Source organism: Botrytis sinoallii (assembly GCF_014898435.1).
Source record: "Botrytis sinoallii strain Bc 23 chromosome Unknown BSIN_005, whole genome shotgun sequence".
NCBI classification, from domain to species: Eukaryota; Fungi; Ascomycota; class Leotiomycetes; order Helotiales; family Sclerotiniaceae; genus Botrytis; species Botrytis sinoallii.
This window is the reverse complement of record NW_024066032.1, coordinates 2,189,453-2,208,587: the sequence shown is the minus strand read 5'-3', so window position 1 is coordinate 2,208,587 and position 19,135 is coordinate 2,189,453. Positions and strand designations below refer to the sequence as shown.

The 19,135-nt window shown below is 36.5% G+C and overlaps 4 protein-coding genes across 4 annotated transcripts; 3 read left to right on the top strand and 1 right to left on the bottom strand.

The window, feature by feature from the left end:
• Window positions 1–3,182: 3,182 nt before the first annotated feature.
• EAF02_003782 (uncharacterized protein) lies at window positions 3,183–4,016 on the top strand (the record flags this gene model as incomplete). The annotated part of the gene is made up of 1 exon (XM_038899830.1): window positions 3,183–4,016. One exon carries the CDS (start codon window positions 3,183–3,185, stop codon window positions 4,014–4,016), a length of 834 nt encoding a protein of 277 aa, XP_038760757.1.
• A 1,373-nt stretch (window positions 4,017–5,389) lies between these two features.
• On the top strand, window positions 5,390–9,184 carry EAF02_003781 (uncharacterized protein; the record flags this gene model as incomplete). The annotated part of the gene is made up of 7 exons (XM_038899829.1): window positions 5,390–5,549; window positions 5,594–5,750; window positions 5,882–6,095; window positions 6,159–6,596; window positions 6,646–6,752; window positions 7,771–7,795; window positions 7,856–9,184. The coding sequence occupies 7 exons, from the start codon at window positions 5,390–5,392 to the stop codon at window positions 9,182–9,184; spliced, it is 2,430 nt and encodes an 809-aa protein (XP_038760756.1).
• Window positions 9,185–10,012: 828 nt separating this feature from the next.
• Window positions 10,013–11,269, top strand: EAF02_003780 (uncharacterized protein; the record flags this gene model as incomplete). The annotated part of the gene is made up of 1 exon (XM_038899828.1): window positions 10,013–11,269. The coding sequence occupies one exon, from the start codon at window positions 10,013–10,015 to the stop codon at window positions 11,267–11,269; it is 1,257 nt and encodes a 418-aa protein (XP_038760755.1).
• A 250-nt stretch (window positions 11,270–11,519) lies between these two features.
• Window positions 11,520–12,295, bottom strand: EAF02_003779 (uncharacterized protein; the record flags this gene model as incomplete). The annotated part of the gene is made up of 3 exons (XM_038899827.1): window positions 11,520–12,030; window positions 12,085–12,225; window positions 12,283–12,295. The coding sequence occupies 3 exons, from the start codon at window positions 12,293–12,295 to the stop codon at window positions 11,720–11,722; spliced, it is 465 nt and encodes a 154-aa protein (XP_038760754.1). The 3' UTR covers window positions 11,520–11,719.
• Window positions 12,296–19,135: the final 6,840 nt, after the last annotated feature.

The following is a 19,135-nucleotide window of genomic DNA, read 5'->3' as shown; positions in this document are numbered from 1 at the left end:
TTGATTAAAAGAATCTTGGGCTCTTCAAAATCCTGAATTTGATAAGCCCTTATGCTTATAAACTGAAGCTCCTAGCCTTGATAAAGATTCATTCTGTTTTCTATATCAATCTGCTATATTCTGTATACAATAATCCTATTTCTGGATAGTGTAATCCGCCACCACCCCTTATAGAAATAAACGGCCTCGAGTGTTTTGAGGTTACCGAAATTCTGAACTTCTGTTAGGAAAGAAGAAGTTGTAGAGAACCTCGCCTGAAATACACTGTCTATTAGATCGGCTATAATATACCAATTGAAAAATCTACAAGCTATCTGGAAGACATACAAAAACTAATCTATAACTTTTACTATAAATACCCTAACAAACCCAATCCCACTTAACCAAGCTCTACCTATTTATAGATTGTAAACCGTAACATGTTGCCTCGACGGAGCTCGACTCTTAGAAGGGGGGTAATGTTATAATGTGAGCTTACATGATATACTGATTCTATTGGAGAGGATTGAAAGGAGTGTTCGTATCGGAACGCAAGCGAGCTAGGGCCCAATCGGGCTAGCTCACTATAAGAATTCTGTATATCTTCAACTCAGAAGATCCTATATTGTAGCTCTTTAAGCTATATCTTAATTCTCAATCTAAACCTATTACCCAAATCAGTATAGCCTTATCAGATTAGGGCAAAGTTATTAGAACCCTATCCAGCCCGCCTGCCCCGTGATAATATGAAATAATTTAATAGATTATTTTAAAATTTTATAAACAAATTCTAATATAAACTTTTCTTGAATTATTAATATTTTAAATTGATGTTATTTTAAATCAATCAATATTTAATCTAATATTTTAAATCTTTCAAAACTTTATTATTATATCACAATAATATTAAAGTTCTTATTAAATAATTTGAAATAATTACAATAATATTTCGATTTATAATCTATTTTTGTTTTAATAAATAAAAAGTGTGCAAGATACAGGGGTTGTGCAAGATGTAGGGATATCGGTTATACAAACAAGTCGATCCCTGAGAACTATTGACGCGCCACTAACTTGGCATGTTGTGTAGTTGAGTAAACTTTGAGATAAAGATAGAAATTTATCAATACCGGTATTCAACGGTACCTGTCTCTTGCCAAGACATATCAGCAATGTCATGCTCTGAATAAAGTAAAGGCATACGAATCTGAACCTTAAGATAGATTCCTTAGCTGTTTCATGACTTGGCGAATGCGTTCTATGATCTAAAGTCTTGAATAAAGATTCTGAAAGATACTAGACAGGATTTTTAACTTCAAGAGCTTCCGTGGGTAAAGCGTCCGTGTGTAAAGAAACACCCACTTGCTTGTGGCTATGTGGCTGACGGATAAATTACAGTAGGTACCCCTCCAGCTAGGGAAGATAATATCCAGTATCTGGCATGTGAATCTGACCAGGAAAAACTCTACAGTTGAAGTTGTCAGATAACTTGGCATCGTTCCGTTTTGAAGGCTGAAGGAGGCGAAGGCGAGATGGAGTCGGTGGCAGAATCGTAAGATACATGCCCAACTCTCGACTAATTGCCTGATAAGTATGCCTTCGACTGTCAAACCATGGCGAGTTTATTAGTCTACGAAGTAAACTTTACCACCATGCCATCTCATTCTTGCTCTCTGTTGAACCTAATTTTCTACAATCCACGTCACTTATTTCCCCTCCCTTCTCATAAATGTCACCATCCCAACTCGACAGCTAAGTTCAACTCGCTCTAGCAAAAGCAACATAAACTTCTAAATGAAAGGAGGTTGTATATGTGGGGAAATCAGGGGTTCACTTCGTCTCAGATATTGAAAAGCTTACGCGGACATTCCAACGAACAAGCCATAGAACGGTTATCCTTCTGTTGTCATCACCAACTTCTAAAGTCGATTCATCTTAACCTACCGTCCCCGGATCTCCGTTACCATACGAATTAGTACAATCGTCCCACATAAACATATTAATTGTGAGAGTCTAGGAGAATTAGTAGATTGATCCCCGCGAATTGTGGTCCTTGAAGTGAATTTTCCTGAAAATCACCTTGCACGACTTTCGACTGGGCCTCATGGAGTCTAGAACTCTCTTAAAAGTTACGACGAGAGACAGATGATTACAGGCTTCAACGGCGCGAAGTTGAAACGTCCCTTTTGAATCGAAGTATACACGCGTGAAGCCTTGGCGATCCACTGGTGATATTTCCCCTGATCATTTTGTTTGCATGCAGGTAGGAGCGATCATTACAATGTAGGGCATAAGCTAAAACTTAGATACTGGTTTAGAGGATGATTCTAGACGCCATGCTTTGTTTACATCATGAGCGGGTTCGATGGTAACATCACCACCTAGACTATCGTTATTTTCGAAATGACATGCCAGATTGTCTGACAGTTTACACATAAGGATGAAGCTGTTTGGTCTCATAGCTAATCTATCTTCACGGTTCTACATATATTTGCTCCAAGTGTTTTGCAAGAATGTTCCGTAGAAATTAAGTTGTGAGCTAATGAAACAAGGTTCATCTGGACATTAATTTATCTGTCGAGCTACAGGCGCAAGGCTCAAACGACAAGCTTATCCCTGACTTTTGCAATTGGAAAGCTTTTTGTTATGGATACGCTAGCGCTAACATCTTATAGCACACCCCAGATTGAGTAGATTGACGTTACCCTCTTACTTTTGGGACACATACCGGACCCTCATGTATATTCAATAACTCATTAGCGCGCAAATTGGTCACCTTGTGGGGGGTAAGAGACATCGGTGACTTTGTAATTGCCGGTTCATCACTTACTTCCTACTTCCATTACCTATACCGTGGAGAATGCAGACCCATTGGCAGGGGTTTGGCAGTGTTCTCTGAAACAATTTTCTGCCAGTATCATTGAACCCTATACTTGAATTGGGTGATGATTGCCACCAAGTAGGTGACGGCAAGATAGATATAAAGGATGTGTAAATCCCACATTACTTTTAAAATCCAGTCTTAGAGCATCCAGTCTTTTCAAGCTTCATTCTTCTCTTTCACATCTTCAGCTCCAGGTCTGAGCCTTTTCAAACAACTCTTCATATCACTCTCTCAAAAAAAACTTCTTCAACTTTTTTCTCAACCAACTTCCTCTTACCAACCACGTTTCGAAATTTTCAAAATTTAACAAATCATCAAGATGCATTTCTCAAAGATTATCGCTGCTGCTTTCCTCGCCGCTCCTCTTGTAGCTGGCCAAACTTCCGCTTTCGGTGGAGCTGCCCCAACTGGTACTGGTGAGATTGGATCCCGCCCTACCGGTGGTGCTCAACCATCTGGTTGCGCTGGTGGGTTCGGCGGTGCTTCTCCATCTGGCGGTTTCGCCATGGCTTCCGGTGGAGCTGGAGGACGTGGAGGACACCACCACAGTGGTGGTGCTCAACCAACCGGTTCATCGAACTTCGGAAACGGCAAGGCGCAACAGTCCGGTGTTGCTCAAGCTTCCGGCAAGGGTGGCCACAAAGGGGGAAAGGGTGGAAAGGGAGGTGCTTCTGGAAGTGGCTTCGGTTGTGCATCAAAGACCGGTTCCTCTGGAGCTAAGGCCACTGGAGGTGCCAAGGCTTCCGGTCATCAAAGACGTCAACAAAGCAGTGCTGCCTTGCAACCAGGTGGAGAGATGCAACAGCCAACTGGTTCCGCCGGTAGCTCCAAGCCAACTGGAGCTTGTCCATCCGGTGCTGCTCCATCAGGATTCGGAGGTGCTGTCCCATCTGGCTTCCCATCTGGAGCTGTCCCATCAGGATTTGGAGGTGCTGTCCCATCTGGCTTCCCATCTGGAGCTGTCCCATCAGGATTTGGAGGTGCTGTCCCATCTGGCTTCCCATCTGGAGCTGCTCCATCAGGATTCGAAGGTGCTGTCCCATCTGGCTTCCCATCTGGCTTCCCATCTGGAGCTGCTCCATCAGGATTCGAAGGTGCTGTCCCATCTGGCTTCCCATCCGGCTCTGCTGCCGCTCCTGAACCTACGTCCTAAGTGGTTCGATGATTGCATGGTTTATGCATGACTTACTGTTTTTATATGATTGTTAGTTTTTGGCGATGTTCAAAAGATTTGTATATGTTATTGGTATTAGGGGTATTGGTGGGACCCGAGACAGCACACCCACTGTGTTCTTTCTTTTCGTGCTATTGGTTCTGGGAGCATTTTTATGTATATCTTGGATGGCTCTGTATAATAGAGTGATGTTCGATGAATTTGATCTTCGATCCTTTTCAAATCTTTTCTTGCATTCCGTGATTTTGTGGTGACCCTTTTGTTCTAAAATTTTATTTCTCAAGTGAGGCCGAAGGGTAGTGATTTCAATCCTATTGTCGAAGATAAATCAGGCACTGAAGAATGTTATTCGACTTCTGGCTCGACGTTCAGAATCTCGGACTGCGTTTGACTTAATTTGTTCGTCTTGTCCGTGGGTGAGAGGAAAGAACGAATGTATTTTTGCTGATCGATTAATGATGTGTGACACCTACCTAGGTATAGATAGCTCTTTTCTACTTGAATTCTTTATATCTTCAGACAGTTTCTGATATGATCTTACAGAAGGCAAAGCATGTATGGAAAATAATGGGAATCGGTATATAAAAACCCAAGTTGCCGCCAAAATGATCTATGAAATGGTCAGCCACGTGTACATGAGGTCTGTTACAAGCCACATTTGACAAGCCACAGAATATATTCAACGGCTTCCAGGTTCTCTAGATCATCCGTTCACAACAATACACCATTTATGTACCGCATGTGTATCCTCTCGATTATTTTCATCAATATCAAACTTTGGCTCATGAACTTAACCATTGATAGAGTAGGTAGATGGAAAGATACGTTTGAATATGCTTTATAACTATCTAATTATTCTGAAGCCACATTCGCTAGCAAGTGCTCGAGCAAGTGGTTCACTTCCCTCCGTTTCCCCCCCAAGCAAAATTTAAATTCCTCTTTGAAGACTCTCTTTATTGATTTTTTTCTCTTAAGAAAAGAAAGATACATGGGTTTAAGAATCATCCGGTTGTCTTGAATCTTTGTTCTTGCGGAAGCTGCAAAAGAAAGCTGTTTCATGGGTTCTTCCTAAAGTATGGTGTGTCCTGCTCAGGTGAAAACAAAGGATTTATTTTTCTCTCAAAGAATCAACAAACTGTACGGCATATGATTTTATTGTTTCAGTCATAAGCTAGATTATTTCTTCATTTGTCACAAATGGGAATTTCGACTTCATACTAGGCTCTTATTTTACGATTTCGCAATTTTTCTCGCCGTCATATATCAGGGGGGTACATGTCGTTGACAGTGCTCATCTACTGAACATTGTCAAATTAAGCTACAAAACAGAGTGTCCAGAAGTAGGGATAAGTATGGTTGCCAAGAATCCCCTCACAAACTGGGATCCCAAGTTTGGTAGATTTCACAGCATTTGGTCTACCCAGGCTGGTACGGAATGGGCCAGTAAATATGGAGTTCTACCAGAGATTATGGACCCGACACAACTCTTTTTCCTTATAAGAAGTCGGGTATGTAAGTCACCTCTTGCTCAATATGGCATAATTAATCAGTCTTAGCTTTGACACCAAACGCACTTGATAACCAGCAATTGAAGGCTGAAAGGAAGAATCATCAGAAGTGGATTTTGTCTGGATATTGGCCCGAACTCTTGGAAGAAATCGGAGCATATCCTTATCCTTTAAACTATTTACCAACTCTTACCAACCCTATTGAGTAATTGGTCTTTCTTATTCTGATTTATCTATAACTTATTCTGCTGTTATCCTCGAGACACGTTGCTCATAGTGCATCATTTTCTCTAGGAGCTATAAATACCGGGTAGAACATGTCTAATCATTCTCTAGTCCACTTTTTGAGATAAATCAATGGCAGTCTCGTCACACGCTAGAGACATGGCCAGTGATTCAGATGGAGTTTCCACCGCACAAACCATTCTCCCCTGTAGAGCCAGACAATACTGGGGTATGGACGGCAGATAATCCTGCGGTCTGGCGACGTTTAGACCCGATATTGAGATTGTGTACTAGGTTCTTGCATCATTCTGCAGCCACATGCTGGGTATGTATTATTATTTTTCACAATCATCTGCTTTCGTATGAGTACTTATGGTTGACTCCATAGCTTGATGGATTTTATTTTGGAGATCGTACGGATGTTCCTGAACGTCTTGATCGTCGTCCTGCTTGGCAGAAACTAGAACAGGGACCTTTGAAGTTCTTCCACAAACGGGATCCTCAGCTTCGAAGTAATGCTCAAACAGCGGAAAAAACGGAATGGCTGAAGGATATAATGCGGAAGAGAGTTCAATTTGGCATTGGTTCCTCCTTTCTCACACCCTGGGATAGGAGAACGCCAAATGGGTCTGGTTTAGGCTGGGAAGGCTTCACAATTGTGTCCACCGAGCGGCAGAACAAAGATTTTGAGTTTTACACGGAAAACAAAGCTTGGATTGAGATAGCTCTCGAATTGCTTTTACCTTTGTTCAGGAATGATCTGTCACCAATAGAGAGATTATCCTGCCAATTCTATATTGCCTCGACTCTTATGCATGAGTTTGCAGTAAACCTCATTATCCTAATTGGTCGGGCAAGCGCTAACACTATTCTAGCATGCATTGAACCAACTTCAAGATCCTCCAATGGGGCGAACGATTGTACGAAATGAGCCGGCATACGGTGGCGATGTGAATTGTAATGGCGCTGAAGTATTTTGCGAGTAAGCTTGATCGGTTTATTACATCCTTCGCTTCTGCTACTTAGTTCTGTTCCTCGATCTCGAATTCCACTTTTATGCTTTATCATGTAAGTCGGGCACCCTACTTTCGGGCTATCCCTGTTTTGGGCCACCCTTTCACACCAAAAATCACTTTTTAAGCCTATTAATATCTCTATCAATATATAATATAATTTAATAAAAATTTATATATAGATAATTTAGATTGTTTTAAGCTTATTCTAAACTTTTTAGATATTTAGAACTATTCTAGATTGAGAGTTAAAGATTCAAAATATCGATTTTCAAATTTATATAAGAATCATATATAAATTTAGAATTTTTATAAACCTTTAATAACTTTTTAATAATAATTATTAAAAGAAAACTGTATATCTTTTTGAAAGATTTAAATTTAAATCTATATAGAAATTCAAAAAAAATTAAGAAAAATTAACAGATATAAAGATATAATATACAATGAGTTTAGAGTAATATAAATAATCCCTATCATTTTGAGGGTACCCTTATAAATATTTATTTATAAGAAATTTTCTATTTTTTCTGAATCTCTTATATTAAACATACTATAAATTTATATTAAAATTTTATAATTTATTTTTAGTAATTTTTATTAAAAAGTTATTAAAAATTTTATAAAAATTTAAATTTGTATATGATTCCTATATAAATTTAGAAATCGATATTTTGAAGTTTTAGTTTCAATATAGAAAAATCCTAAAAATCTAAAAATTTCAGAATAAGCTTAAATCGATCTAAATTATATATATACAAATTTTCATTGAATTCTATTTATAAATAAGAAAGTTATAAATTCCATTTTTGATATATTTTGAGTATAAAAAGTGGCCCAAAAGGGGGGTGGCCAGAAAGTGGGGCATCCGATTTACAACAATCTTACTCCCACCCCAATGCTCTAGCTCTCTAGTCCTTTGTGACCTTACCTTTCCCCTCAAGGAACTGTTCTTTGGTATGCAATACTGACTTTCTGGTCTTGTAGGTTAGGCTATTCATTTGTCAAGGGGGTTAGTTAAGACTTTAGTTTCTAAAAATCACCAAAGCGTGATAACTGACCACTCGTATAGCTTCTCGGTGCAATGCCAAAGATTCTTAAACCTGGACATATTGTTGGTGCTCCAGCAGTAACTTTATTGCTCAGTAAAGAGATTCCCGCACGCAAGTACGATAAGGGAATTTTCTTGCACGAAGCTGGTGAGCATTTTGCACAGTATGAAGAGACGAATAAGCTTGTGCCTATCGTATCAAAATATTACGAGTTCATACATAGTGACGACTTTTGGGATAGAATGGCTACAAACTTTGGCGTGTCTATAATAGCACCTACACCAGCTCCAATTGACGTTATCGAACCAGACCCCTCACGTCCGGAGTTGTCAAGTTATGTCTTCAACAATTCCGAAAGAAAGTGGATGTATGAAGTGCAAGCTGTAAAATCGAATGCTCAACTACTTTCATCATTAAATCCGGAGCAGAGAAAGGCTTATGACGTCGCGTTAGTACAGAGAGACAATGAGGGGAATAAGTTAAGAAGAGTGCAATACCTTCATCAGCGGGATAACACAGAAAGAAGCGTTAATGAGTGTAACAATGCGCTTGAGCGTTACTTTACACAAAGCCCCGGAGAACTTTCAGATTCTGAGATACTTCGATTGCTTCGTTGCTTTGCCGATAATCTAAAGCGTGAGACCGACCAAGAGACACAATGCGCTATTGACTTCATGGCAGAAGCCGACTTGAAAACCCCAAGCAATGTTGACTTTGGGCAGAGATTGTTAAATACAAACCGGGTGGCGAGAAAGATGGTCACAAAAGCAAGTGCAGACTGTGATCGAGTTGGTGTAGCTACGCTTGGAACGGACTTTCATGAGATACGTGCGAAATTCGACAAAACCTTGTACATATTGCGAGCTATCAATTTCATTCTCGCCCAACAAGTGAAGCCAGATAAAAACGAAACCTATGAAGAGGTAATTGATCGAGTTGGAAATGCTATGGACTATGAAGGACTTGAACGTTTGCAATCAAGTGATGCACAGAATGAAATATTACAGGCAGCTTCACAAGAAACAATATTGGCCCAAGCTATGAACGCGTACCAGAAGCATGACTATGATGAATGCCATCGACTTGGGAGAGTATTGCTATCTCAATTCGATCTGGAAGGATATGCTCAAGGAATAGGAATGGTTCTGATAGCTATGCATCCTGGAGAGATCAGACGCAGATGGTGTTCTCGGCAAGGGCTCTACGTTCTCAATATCATGGCTCGAACAAACACCACGCCTTTCCTAGAACTATGGGTAGAAGTTGCAACGCAAGTACATGATTCCATTGAGGATCTAGCTGTGAATGCTGGTATTGGGGATGCTCTATGTGTATTGGGAATTGATTGAAATTTCTCATTTGAAACTAGTTGGTCAGAAAGGCAGGATTCCTCACAGTAATAAATTCGCATCGTTGAGAACTGATTGCATCATTCTGGGGAAACATACCAATAAGACGGGAGTTACTTTTTCATTTTTCCGACCCCACAAGTTCATAAAATTATTCTAGCAAGATAGATGATATATTGAAAAGAGACGGTTCCTCAGACCGGCTTCACGTCAAGTTCGAAACATGAAACGCCAACACCCCACTGTAACGATCAACTTCTTCAAAGCGTTCATGTCACCAACTCATCGAGGGGATCAAAGCACTAGATATCAGGAGCTGTAATTACTTTCTTTGATGGCAATATCTTAGGATATAATAAAGGCAAAAATGATGTCTTTAACTTCGCAATGCAATATATCATCTCCCAACTCGCCCGTCCCGAATTGCCGTATATAACGAACCAGGGATGTTTTTATCAGTAGAAGAACTTCGTCCGAACTTGAGCGCTCAGGTATCTTGGCATGAAGATAGAAGTCGAGATGGCACATTTTGTGCGTGGCCAGTCGTGTATTGTCGCGGGATGGTTTGAGGCCAAATTTGACACTGTGGGCTGGTGTTCATATTTTCTCTTTCTCGCTGATCTAAAATGCATTTACTTTGAATTTCCGAACCCACCTACAGAAGACAAATCTCATTTATTTTCCTTTGGCCTGGAATTAGAACCGAATATGGACTGATCGACATATGAAATGCAATGTTACAAAGACTCATTTACTCAGGAATTTTGGGACTTACGGTCTTTTTCGAGATTCATTTTGTTTAATTGACTATAGCTTTCCTGAAAATTTATGGAGTCCCAGTATTATCCACCTGGCTTCGGGGATGAAGAAGTGCAAGCAGGTGGTGGTGCAGATTGGTGGGAGGGAAATCAGCTAGATGGCGGAGATGGAGGGCCAGGGCCAGGAAATATGAATGGAGGTACTGATATGGGCAACGGGAATAATATGGGAGTGAACAACAATGGTAATAATGGCAATGGGCCACCTCCCCGCCCTCAGAATTCAAACAGCCCTCCCTCGACCACCGAACCCCCAGCTACAACTAGCAGCTATTATTCTGCGATATCTACGAACACTATTACCACCAGTACTGCAGCTGCCTCAACTACCTCGTCTTCATCACCAGCATCATATATATCCTCTACATCTGTAAATACCAACACTACTAGTACAGTCAATACTTCATCTTCATCCTCATCTTCATCATATTTTTCTGCAGCTACACCGACAATTACAACTACAACCTCCAACTCCTCAACATCGCTTGTACCAACAACCTCAACTTCATCCGCCTCCACCACCACATCCTCTTCTACGATTGCCGCGACTCCCCTTTCCAACACTGGAGCCGGCACCCAATCTGTCGGCGTCACCGTCCTTCCCTCCGCAACCTTAACTCAGCACGGCCTGAGCAAAGGCTCCATCGCCGGTATCACCATCGGATCACTAGCCCTCCTAGCTCTCATTCTAACAACAATATGGTATTTCCTCCGGCGCAAGAAGAAGAATAAACAGCACCGAAAAAGCATTGGCGGATTTGGCGTTGCTGAATGGAACGGTGGTGGAGTGGGAGGCAACATGTCACAAGTTAACGAATCACCTTCCTACGACGGCAAAACTACTGCGGGTACGGGAGTACAGAGAATCTTAACATGGAATACCATGCGCAGTCTCACTGGTGCCCGAACTCGCGCTAGTAGTTCCATTTCCCAAACCCCCTCTACATCTTCAACAGCATCTCAATCCACACTACAAAATCCCTTTACCGATCAACCCCAACTCTCTTCCTTTTCCTTCCCATTTTCTCCCGCACCACTACCAAAAACCCCTGATCATCCAACCTCAAATGTAAAAACAGTCGAAGAAGGGCCTCATGAAGATATAGTAGATTTCGGCGACTCGATAGATTGGATACGTAAGCGAGATCGCATGCGAGATAGAGAGAGGAGTGGATTGACAGGTCCGAATCTGGGAAGCGGGTTGGGAGAAGGAAACCCGGATTGGAGATATTCGGTCAGAGTTAATGGGGGCGGGAATAATCTTTGATTTGAGGGATTGTTTTGTATGAATGTATGTTTATGAAGGATTGAGTTTGCTTTTGTGAAATTTTGTTCGTGGAGCGAAAATTGGGTCTTACTTGTGAGACGTGATGTATTATATGGGAAATTTGGGTATGAAAAAGGACGGGTAGAACAGACATAGAAGATTTGAAGATGGAAATGAGATTTAGGTCGCGAATTTGCTGATTATGATTTACCCTCCAGTGCGGGCCATACGTGGGATTAGAATAGATGAGATATAAATGCAGTTTTTTGATATTTGGATTCGTCGCTCGGCAGATTTTGATGAGTTCGAATTTGGAGGTATGCAGCAATGAAATGAAGTTTACATCAATTGCTTTCATTCTCGTATCACCGAAAGCTCCTCATAGATCTACCCGTATAACTATTATCATTCGGACCTCCAATATCACACCCATCCAGATCCTCCTTGAAGCTACAAATCAATTCTCTCCAATAATTCCCTTCCCTCTTTCCCCTCTTCTCTCCTGTCTCTCCTTTGATAAGCTCCCTCACCACTATCTCCCGTATTCGTACACTCAGTAAACCCATTCTTAGTACTTCCATCATGTGTGATCACAGCACAGAAAACGGCAGATTTATAATCGGTAGCAATGCTTCCAATAACGATGCGATCTGTACCTGGAGAAGTGGGATCCGAACCAGTATATGTTGCACCGTTGGAGAGAATCGGGAATTCGAGGTAGGGCTTTTGGCGGCGGGGAATGAACGTGAACTTTTCGTAGTCTGGGCGGAAGGGATTAGTGGAGAAAGTGGGGGGATGGTAATAGCGGAGCCAACCATTGTAAGCATGAGGATATTTATCCTTTCCAACTGTTTTCTTTTCAGATGCGAGCAGTAATGCTTGTTTGCAAGCTGCGTCTATGGCTGATTGATCATAGGTTGACTCATTATCGCAGTTGCAGCCAGTGGGTTCATCATCTGCGAAATGACATTAGTATGGTAGTGTGCCGAGAGATTTAGAGAAGGTGTGCTTACAGATGGTTGCCATTGTAGAAGAATAGTAGATCAGGTTACAGATATCAGAGAATATAGATACGTTAAGGGAGAAAGAGTATGGGCGAAGGATAAAGGGCATTTTGGAGAGAAACACAATACTTATACTCTCCCTTCTCTTTCCTACCAACAATCAATCCACTTACCTTTTCTTATCTTATTCCCCTCATACATGAGCTGACGTAGAATCCTGAATATCCATGGAGATTACACAGTACCCTGTCATGATAGCCACATGTAGCCAGATCCAAGTACGATATCCTAATGCCGGCATATTGAAGAGTGGAGGGATTAGTCCCAGAGGCCAGAAATCAAGCTTTTCGGGCGATTGCCGGCCTGTCTTTTTGATGTGTGGGGGGGGCGTGGGGAAAGCATTGGAGATTGTAAGGACTAGTTTGAATATAAAATCCGTGCTGAATCCGCTGAAATAATCTGCACTTTGTGCTATTATGGATTCCGCAATAACATCAATCCACTTCAAAAAGAGTAGATTATTAATCTATGGTTTTATAGTTTGGATATCAAATCCACCAAATAATCCATGGTTTTTTTAGAATATTCAATTTAAACTTCAATTCGATATTAAAACCCCATATTTAAAATTGAGAACTATATAAAAAGCTTTAATAAAGTAATAATCTTGAAAAAGTACTTAAAATTAGAAAAGAAATATATTTTGATTTTATCTTTCTTCTTTCTTTTCTTTTCAAAGAAAAAACCTTTTTTTGAAGTATTTTTGAAGCTATTTTCTATATATAAAATTATTTCAATAACTAATAATATAATTATTACCCAAAACATCTCGAAAGCATTTAGAAAGTCGAAAATTATTAATAACAATAACAATCGAAGATTTATATCTATACAAAAAAGAGATAGAAGATCTCGAATTCGAAGTCCCTTTCCCTTAATTCATCATTCCAAACGAAAGCCTAAACCTATAGCAAAAGCAACCGAATCTCAAAGCCAACTTCAAGATTATAATACCTCCTCCTTTTCTTTTATTAGAGATTCACTATCCAACTCCTTTTACAATAACAATACTATCTTTAATCAAAAAAAGATACCCTCTACAAAAAAGAAAAAGCTAATAGATAGGTATTTTGATTCAAATAAAGCTTATTTTAATTATATTTAATTTATAATATATAACAGAATTCCAAAACCAATGAGAAACTCTCAACAAACATCGATACAAACAGCAATAAGAACAATAACAATAAAAGGAATATCCAATAATAATTACAACATCAATCAAGACCCCAAAATATAATATCTATAATAATTCAGAAAATAAAAAAGAATTCCTTTATTGATATTATTGAAAGAAGAATAAATCAGTGGGATCCGAAATTGAGATTGAAGATATTTCAAAGAAATCTATAAATTAATTTAAATGAAAACTCTACAAAAAGCTTCTTTAAATTAATGTAAAGTTATCTATAAAAGACTAATCAATAATCAGATTAATTTACTAAATAGAGAATATTTCATTATAATCAATTTGTACAAGCTATTATAAAAGAGTAGAAGGTTGGTAGGGTTGTAAAGGTAGTCCTTTGCAAATACCACAGATAAGTTACTGAGACGTAATGTTTTTGGCAAAGGAAAGGAGAAGAAGGCTTTATATAGTGTGTCACAAAATGTACAAGAAGATAGATGGGAATTGACTACTTTCTTTAAACTATACAAAAAAGACCTATAAATACTAGTTACAGAAAGAGGTCATGTGATTAGTACCAAGTTTTACTTACATTTCTCTTTATATAGAAAGGTTGATTGTTCTGATCAAGTCAAAAGAAAAAAAAAGTATATCTTGAAAAAAAGAAAAACAAAAAGAACAAGATAAGAAAAAATATAAGTATTAATACTTTTAGGAGTAGCAATTCGTTGATTAACTTTTAATATCAATCGATATAACTTTGTCAAATTTTAGTAAAGTTATAATAAACTAACAGTTCAATAGTTTAAAGTTATTTCCAGAACCCTTTATTAAACCCAATTACTCCATCGACTTGAAGTTTCAATACTCTTGTTCTATTTGTATCACTAGAAAGTTTTTTTTTGTATTTTAAACTCCAATCCCTTCTCTATCTCTGGGGTTCTATTACACTTAGGCCTCCTGTGTTTTAGAGTGCTTGAGAATCCAGTTTTGCCTTAACCTAAACCTGGATCTAGATTCTCGTTCGGATCTTTATCTAGATCTTGATTTGGATCAAGATTAGAGTTTTTGTTATTATTAGATGGAATAGGTTTGATTTTTTTTTTATTATCCAATTCAATATATATACTTTCATGCTCACTCTTCAGGAGATTTTTAATAGTTTTAAAGTAAAACTTATCCTTATAGCTTTTCTTAACAAACTTGGTATTGTTAAATACCTGTATAAGAAAAACTTTGATAACTCTCGCATACTTTTTATATTACTAATCGAAATTCTGGTTATTTATAATGAAAAGTCTTATTGTCTTATTAAAAACAAATATATTATCCCAAAAAAGTTTATTAACAAAAACTTGTTCAATAGGGTTTTGTAAAGTTAAATGATATTCAATCAGGAATTCGAGAATTTCGTATTATCTATTACCAATAATGTATTTATCGAAAATAAGTTTCAAATTGTAGTGGATTTTTATAATATCTTTATACTTTATTCTATTCCTGAGAATAGGATTTAAGCTGCCACCAGAAGCCAGTTTTACTATAATATATAAAATGATGGATATAGCAAGTAATCTGTTTTCTTAACTATTCATATTCTATCTAAAGCTCATTAGGTTATTATTAACAATAAGAGTTTAAGATACATTGCTTACTTTATCAAATTATTCAGACTTGATTAGCTTAATATAGTCTGCATACTTTTTTTTCAAGATTATATCTTGAAAGTACCCCTTTTCGAAAAGCCTATTAAACTTTCCAAAAGTTTTCTTAGCAAGTTCACGCCATATCACATCTTGCTCGACTTTCACTTTCACCCTGCTATAACGAATTCTACATATTAATTTATTAATACCTTTATTTGTCGAATAAATAATATATATAATAGATCATCAGCATACATTGTGTTATCTTTTGCATACAGTTCTCTTGCATTGCTATACACAAAGATATAATTAAAAGCTTTGTTGGTTTGTATAATAACTACAGGAAAAAGAATAAAATCAAACAGAATTCTCGATTTATACGCTATAACCAAGTATTTCACTAAATTTTTAAATCTCGTCAGAAGGCTTGCTATTAAAAAGAATAATAATAATAATAGACAAAGTCAAAATTCATCTTTTCATAATAATTATAATAATAATATATTTTTACGGATTCTTGAATCAATAATGCAAAAATCTTCTTATAAAAGTAAAAATATTATTTCTTTAATATATAATATCAATCTTGTGAATATTAGTCAACCCAGTCAAAAGAGCTTATACCAATATAGTTATAGCAGTATTTTGATTAACAGATTTGAATTTGAGAATACCAAAGAGTTTATCTCTTTGCTCTTTACTAATCACAAAGCTTTCCTTGAATCAACAAAAATGCTTTTTGTGAATACAAATATTGTCGATTCAATTCTGATTCTTATATATATATTAAAGACATTTGAGTAATACCTTTCAGTTGATATGGGCCGTCTTGAAATCAAGAATACCAGCAAGTTGATGGATATAATACCCACAAAAATTAAAAGACATTTGATTAACTAGTATTACTATTACTTGCCAACCGATTTTACTTCGCGATATACTTCTCTTTAAATATATAAAACCAGTTCTAAGAATTAATACCTTCTAGTCACATTTACAGACTTGGGTTAAGCAATATCTGTCTTCTCCTTATCCTCTAATATATTACTTTTCTTTTCTAAAAGATTACCTTATCAAAATATAATTTTGTTTATTAGATATTCTTGAAAGGGCTCGATATCTTTATCAATTACTAATATATCGAGTCTCTTCTACCTTTCCAGATTGGTGATAATGTTTTTGGAAAGTGAAAGAGATGGGATATCTTGAAATTCAATAACAGAATTTCCAATAGGCGGGGTATCCTCGGAATAGTCTACACTAGCCTTTCCCAGTATACCAATTATATTATATCGGAAATTGAGTTTACATTATTGTTTATTATTCTATCAAAAGCAATATCGAGAAGATCTTTATTAAGAATCCTAAGGGTACTTTTGAATTTAGAGAGTATCAGATGTTTATTGACCTGAATACCTGTTTTAATTTTGCCATCAGTTTACGTATGAGTTCTTTGTTAACTAATTCCAATATTATCTCAGGATTAGCTATTCTAATTAACTTGGAGAGCTTATTCTGAAATTTAGTTCTGTAAGTTATAATAAGGATTGTGGTAAAATATAATGCCTTTTTGAAAACAACCCTAATACACACTAATCTTGCTAATAGCCTTTTGTCTCAGTTTATAGGATTTTTCTATTTGTATAAGGATATTCTTATTGTTGATCTTCATCTGCTTTGTTGTTACATATACCTTGATATATAGATTGTCTTGTAGGATTAGCACCATGACCATTTCCATCAGGATATTAGTTTTCGCCTTTTGCATTTTTGTTTCAGGTATTGAATTCCGTGAACTTTGCGTATTAAAGTTCCTCGGGAAGTTTTTGGATAGTCTCGAAAGCATTCAACATATTAATCAGTTGGGTGTTACCGATTGTTATTACCGTATTACATTGCATGTATTGTAATTGGATATTCAAATATTGAATAACTAGATTCATATCTTCAGACTGCTTTAAGATATTATTGTCTTCAGGTTGGTCCATCATTGTAAAGGATTTTTATATAAAAGTTAATTTTGCTAAAAAGTAGTAAAGTTATAAAGATTCTTAAAATAACTGAAAAAGAGAGTTGCTTTGAAATAAATAGCAAGCATTTTCTTTTAGGTAAGATAAAGGGTTATAATTGAGGAAAAAGAAATTGTAAAGAAAAAAGGATTAATACAATATAAGAAAAATAAAGCGAATATAGATAATTGATTTTAAAAAGAAAGGAGAGATATTTATCTCTTTATAAAGAGTATCTTTGTTTAGCTTTTCAATTCTTTTTATTTTTTATAAAATAAAAAAAAGGTATACTCAAAGATAAGTTCTAGAAGAAGAAAAGATTTTGAAATTTTCAAATAAGAACAAGAACAAACACCCTTCCCCATCTAAATTTTTGATAAGCACCTACCCTTCCTATTGTACAGGGAAAAACGCTACTCTTGTTGATAGACTGATAGCCGGAATTTTTACAAAGATACAATTAAAACCTTCTAAGATAGTTGTTAAAACTTCAGAAGTTTGGGCTAGTTATATATAATCCATTATTATTTTGTATTATTAAAGCATTAACCTATTTAATCCAATTAACATGATTTAATAAGACTCCAATAAGTCCCTCGTATTCCGATTAATGATCCTCCTTCTCATTTTTCCTTCAAAAACAGGCAGATATTCACCTTCTCTTTTAACAAATTTCTTAAGGCAGGAACCTGCATAGATTCCGTCAATTGGAGTGCCATCCATCTCTTCCAGAATATAAACACTTTTGTTCGGGTTAGCAATCACTACTCGGTATAGCCCAAACCACTGGTATACAAACTTCCTTTCTCGCGACATATCAATTTTGACTGTGGGTTATATTGGAGTATAATATCCCCTGCCATAATATTTTTGTTTATTACATTATTATTTTTATCAAAGTGGTACTTTCCTATTCAAACGGTAATGCTTTTCCGAAATGTAGCTTTTTCCATATCAATATCCCGTGTTTTCAGTTGTCAAGGCCGTAATACTAACAATTTCCGTTCGAATCATTAACAGATTCCCAATCAAAGATTCTCCAGGTGCAGAACCTTGTTTGATAGGCAGTATTGGGTGGTGGTTATAGATTATATAGAATGGGGGTGAGATTAATCGATCGGTGTATTGTAACCCTATTAGTAAATAATATTATATTGAGATATCTAAGTCAACCTTCCTTTCTATTTATTATTTTAAATAATCCATTAGTAATAGATTAGTGCCCTTTTTCAATTTGATTGTTTGCTTTAAAATTATATATAGAAATTTGTATTCGCTGTATACCATATTTTTTCAGGAAATACATTATATATACTTTGTTCTTTGGTTCTTTATTAATTAAAAATCTTACCAAAAACAGAATGTTGATAAATAATACTCTAAATAAAAGTAGTTATAATTTGTAAGATTGTATTCCAAAATGCCTTTTCTTCCATCTATCCTAACAAATCATTTTTTAGAAGCATAAAATATTTATAACTATTATTAAAAGGTATTACATAATATCAAACCACATTTTTACTAATATATACTTACCCATATAGAATATAAAGCTCTTCTTAAAGGTTCGATTATCGAAATTAATAGTTTAAATAGGAATTAATAAATTTCTTGATAGTTTCGTATATCCCTGTCTAGTAGTACAAACGGGATACCTTATCAAAAGTACTTTCATACCTTTGTGCTTATATATCTTATATAGATTTCGATAAGCTTATTTTATCTTTCTAATTATCAATTACCTTTTTTAAAAATAACTATTTTATACTAATTTTGAAAGACAATTATTCAATGCAGAATCGAAGCCTTTCTTTTTGAAATTTCTGAAGGCCTTTTTGTTATATCTTTAGACTTTTATTATATCATTAGATATTTGACTATTTCTTAACTGTCCTCATTATAAATCAACTTCAATATATAACTTTATCAATTTTTAACAAAAAGTTATAAGGAACAAGGATATTTTAAATATTGTTTAGCTTATCGATAATCCATTCATCAATATTATTATCTTAAGC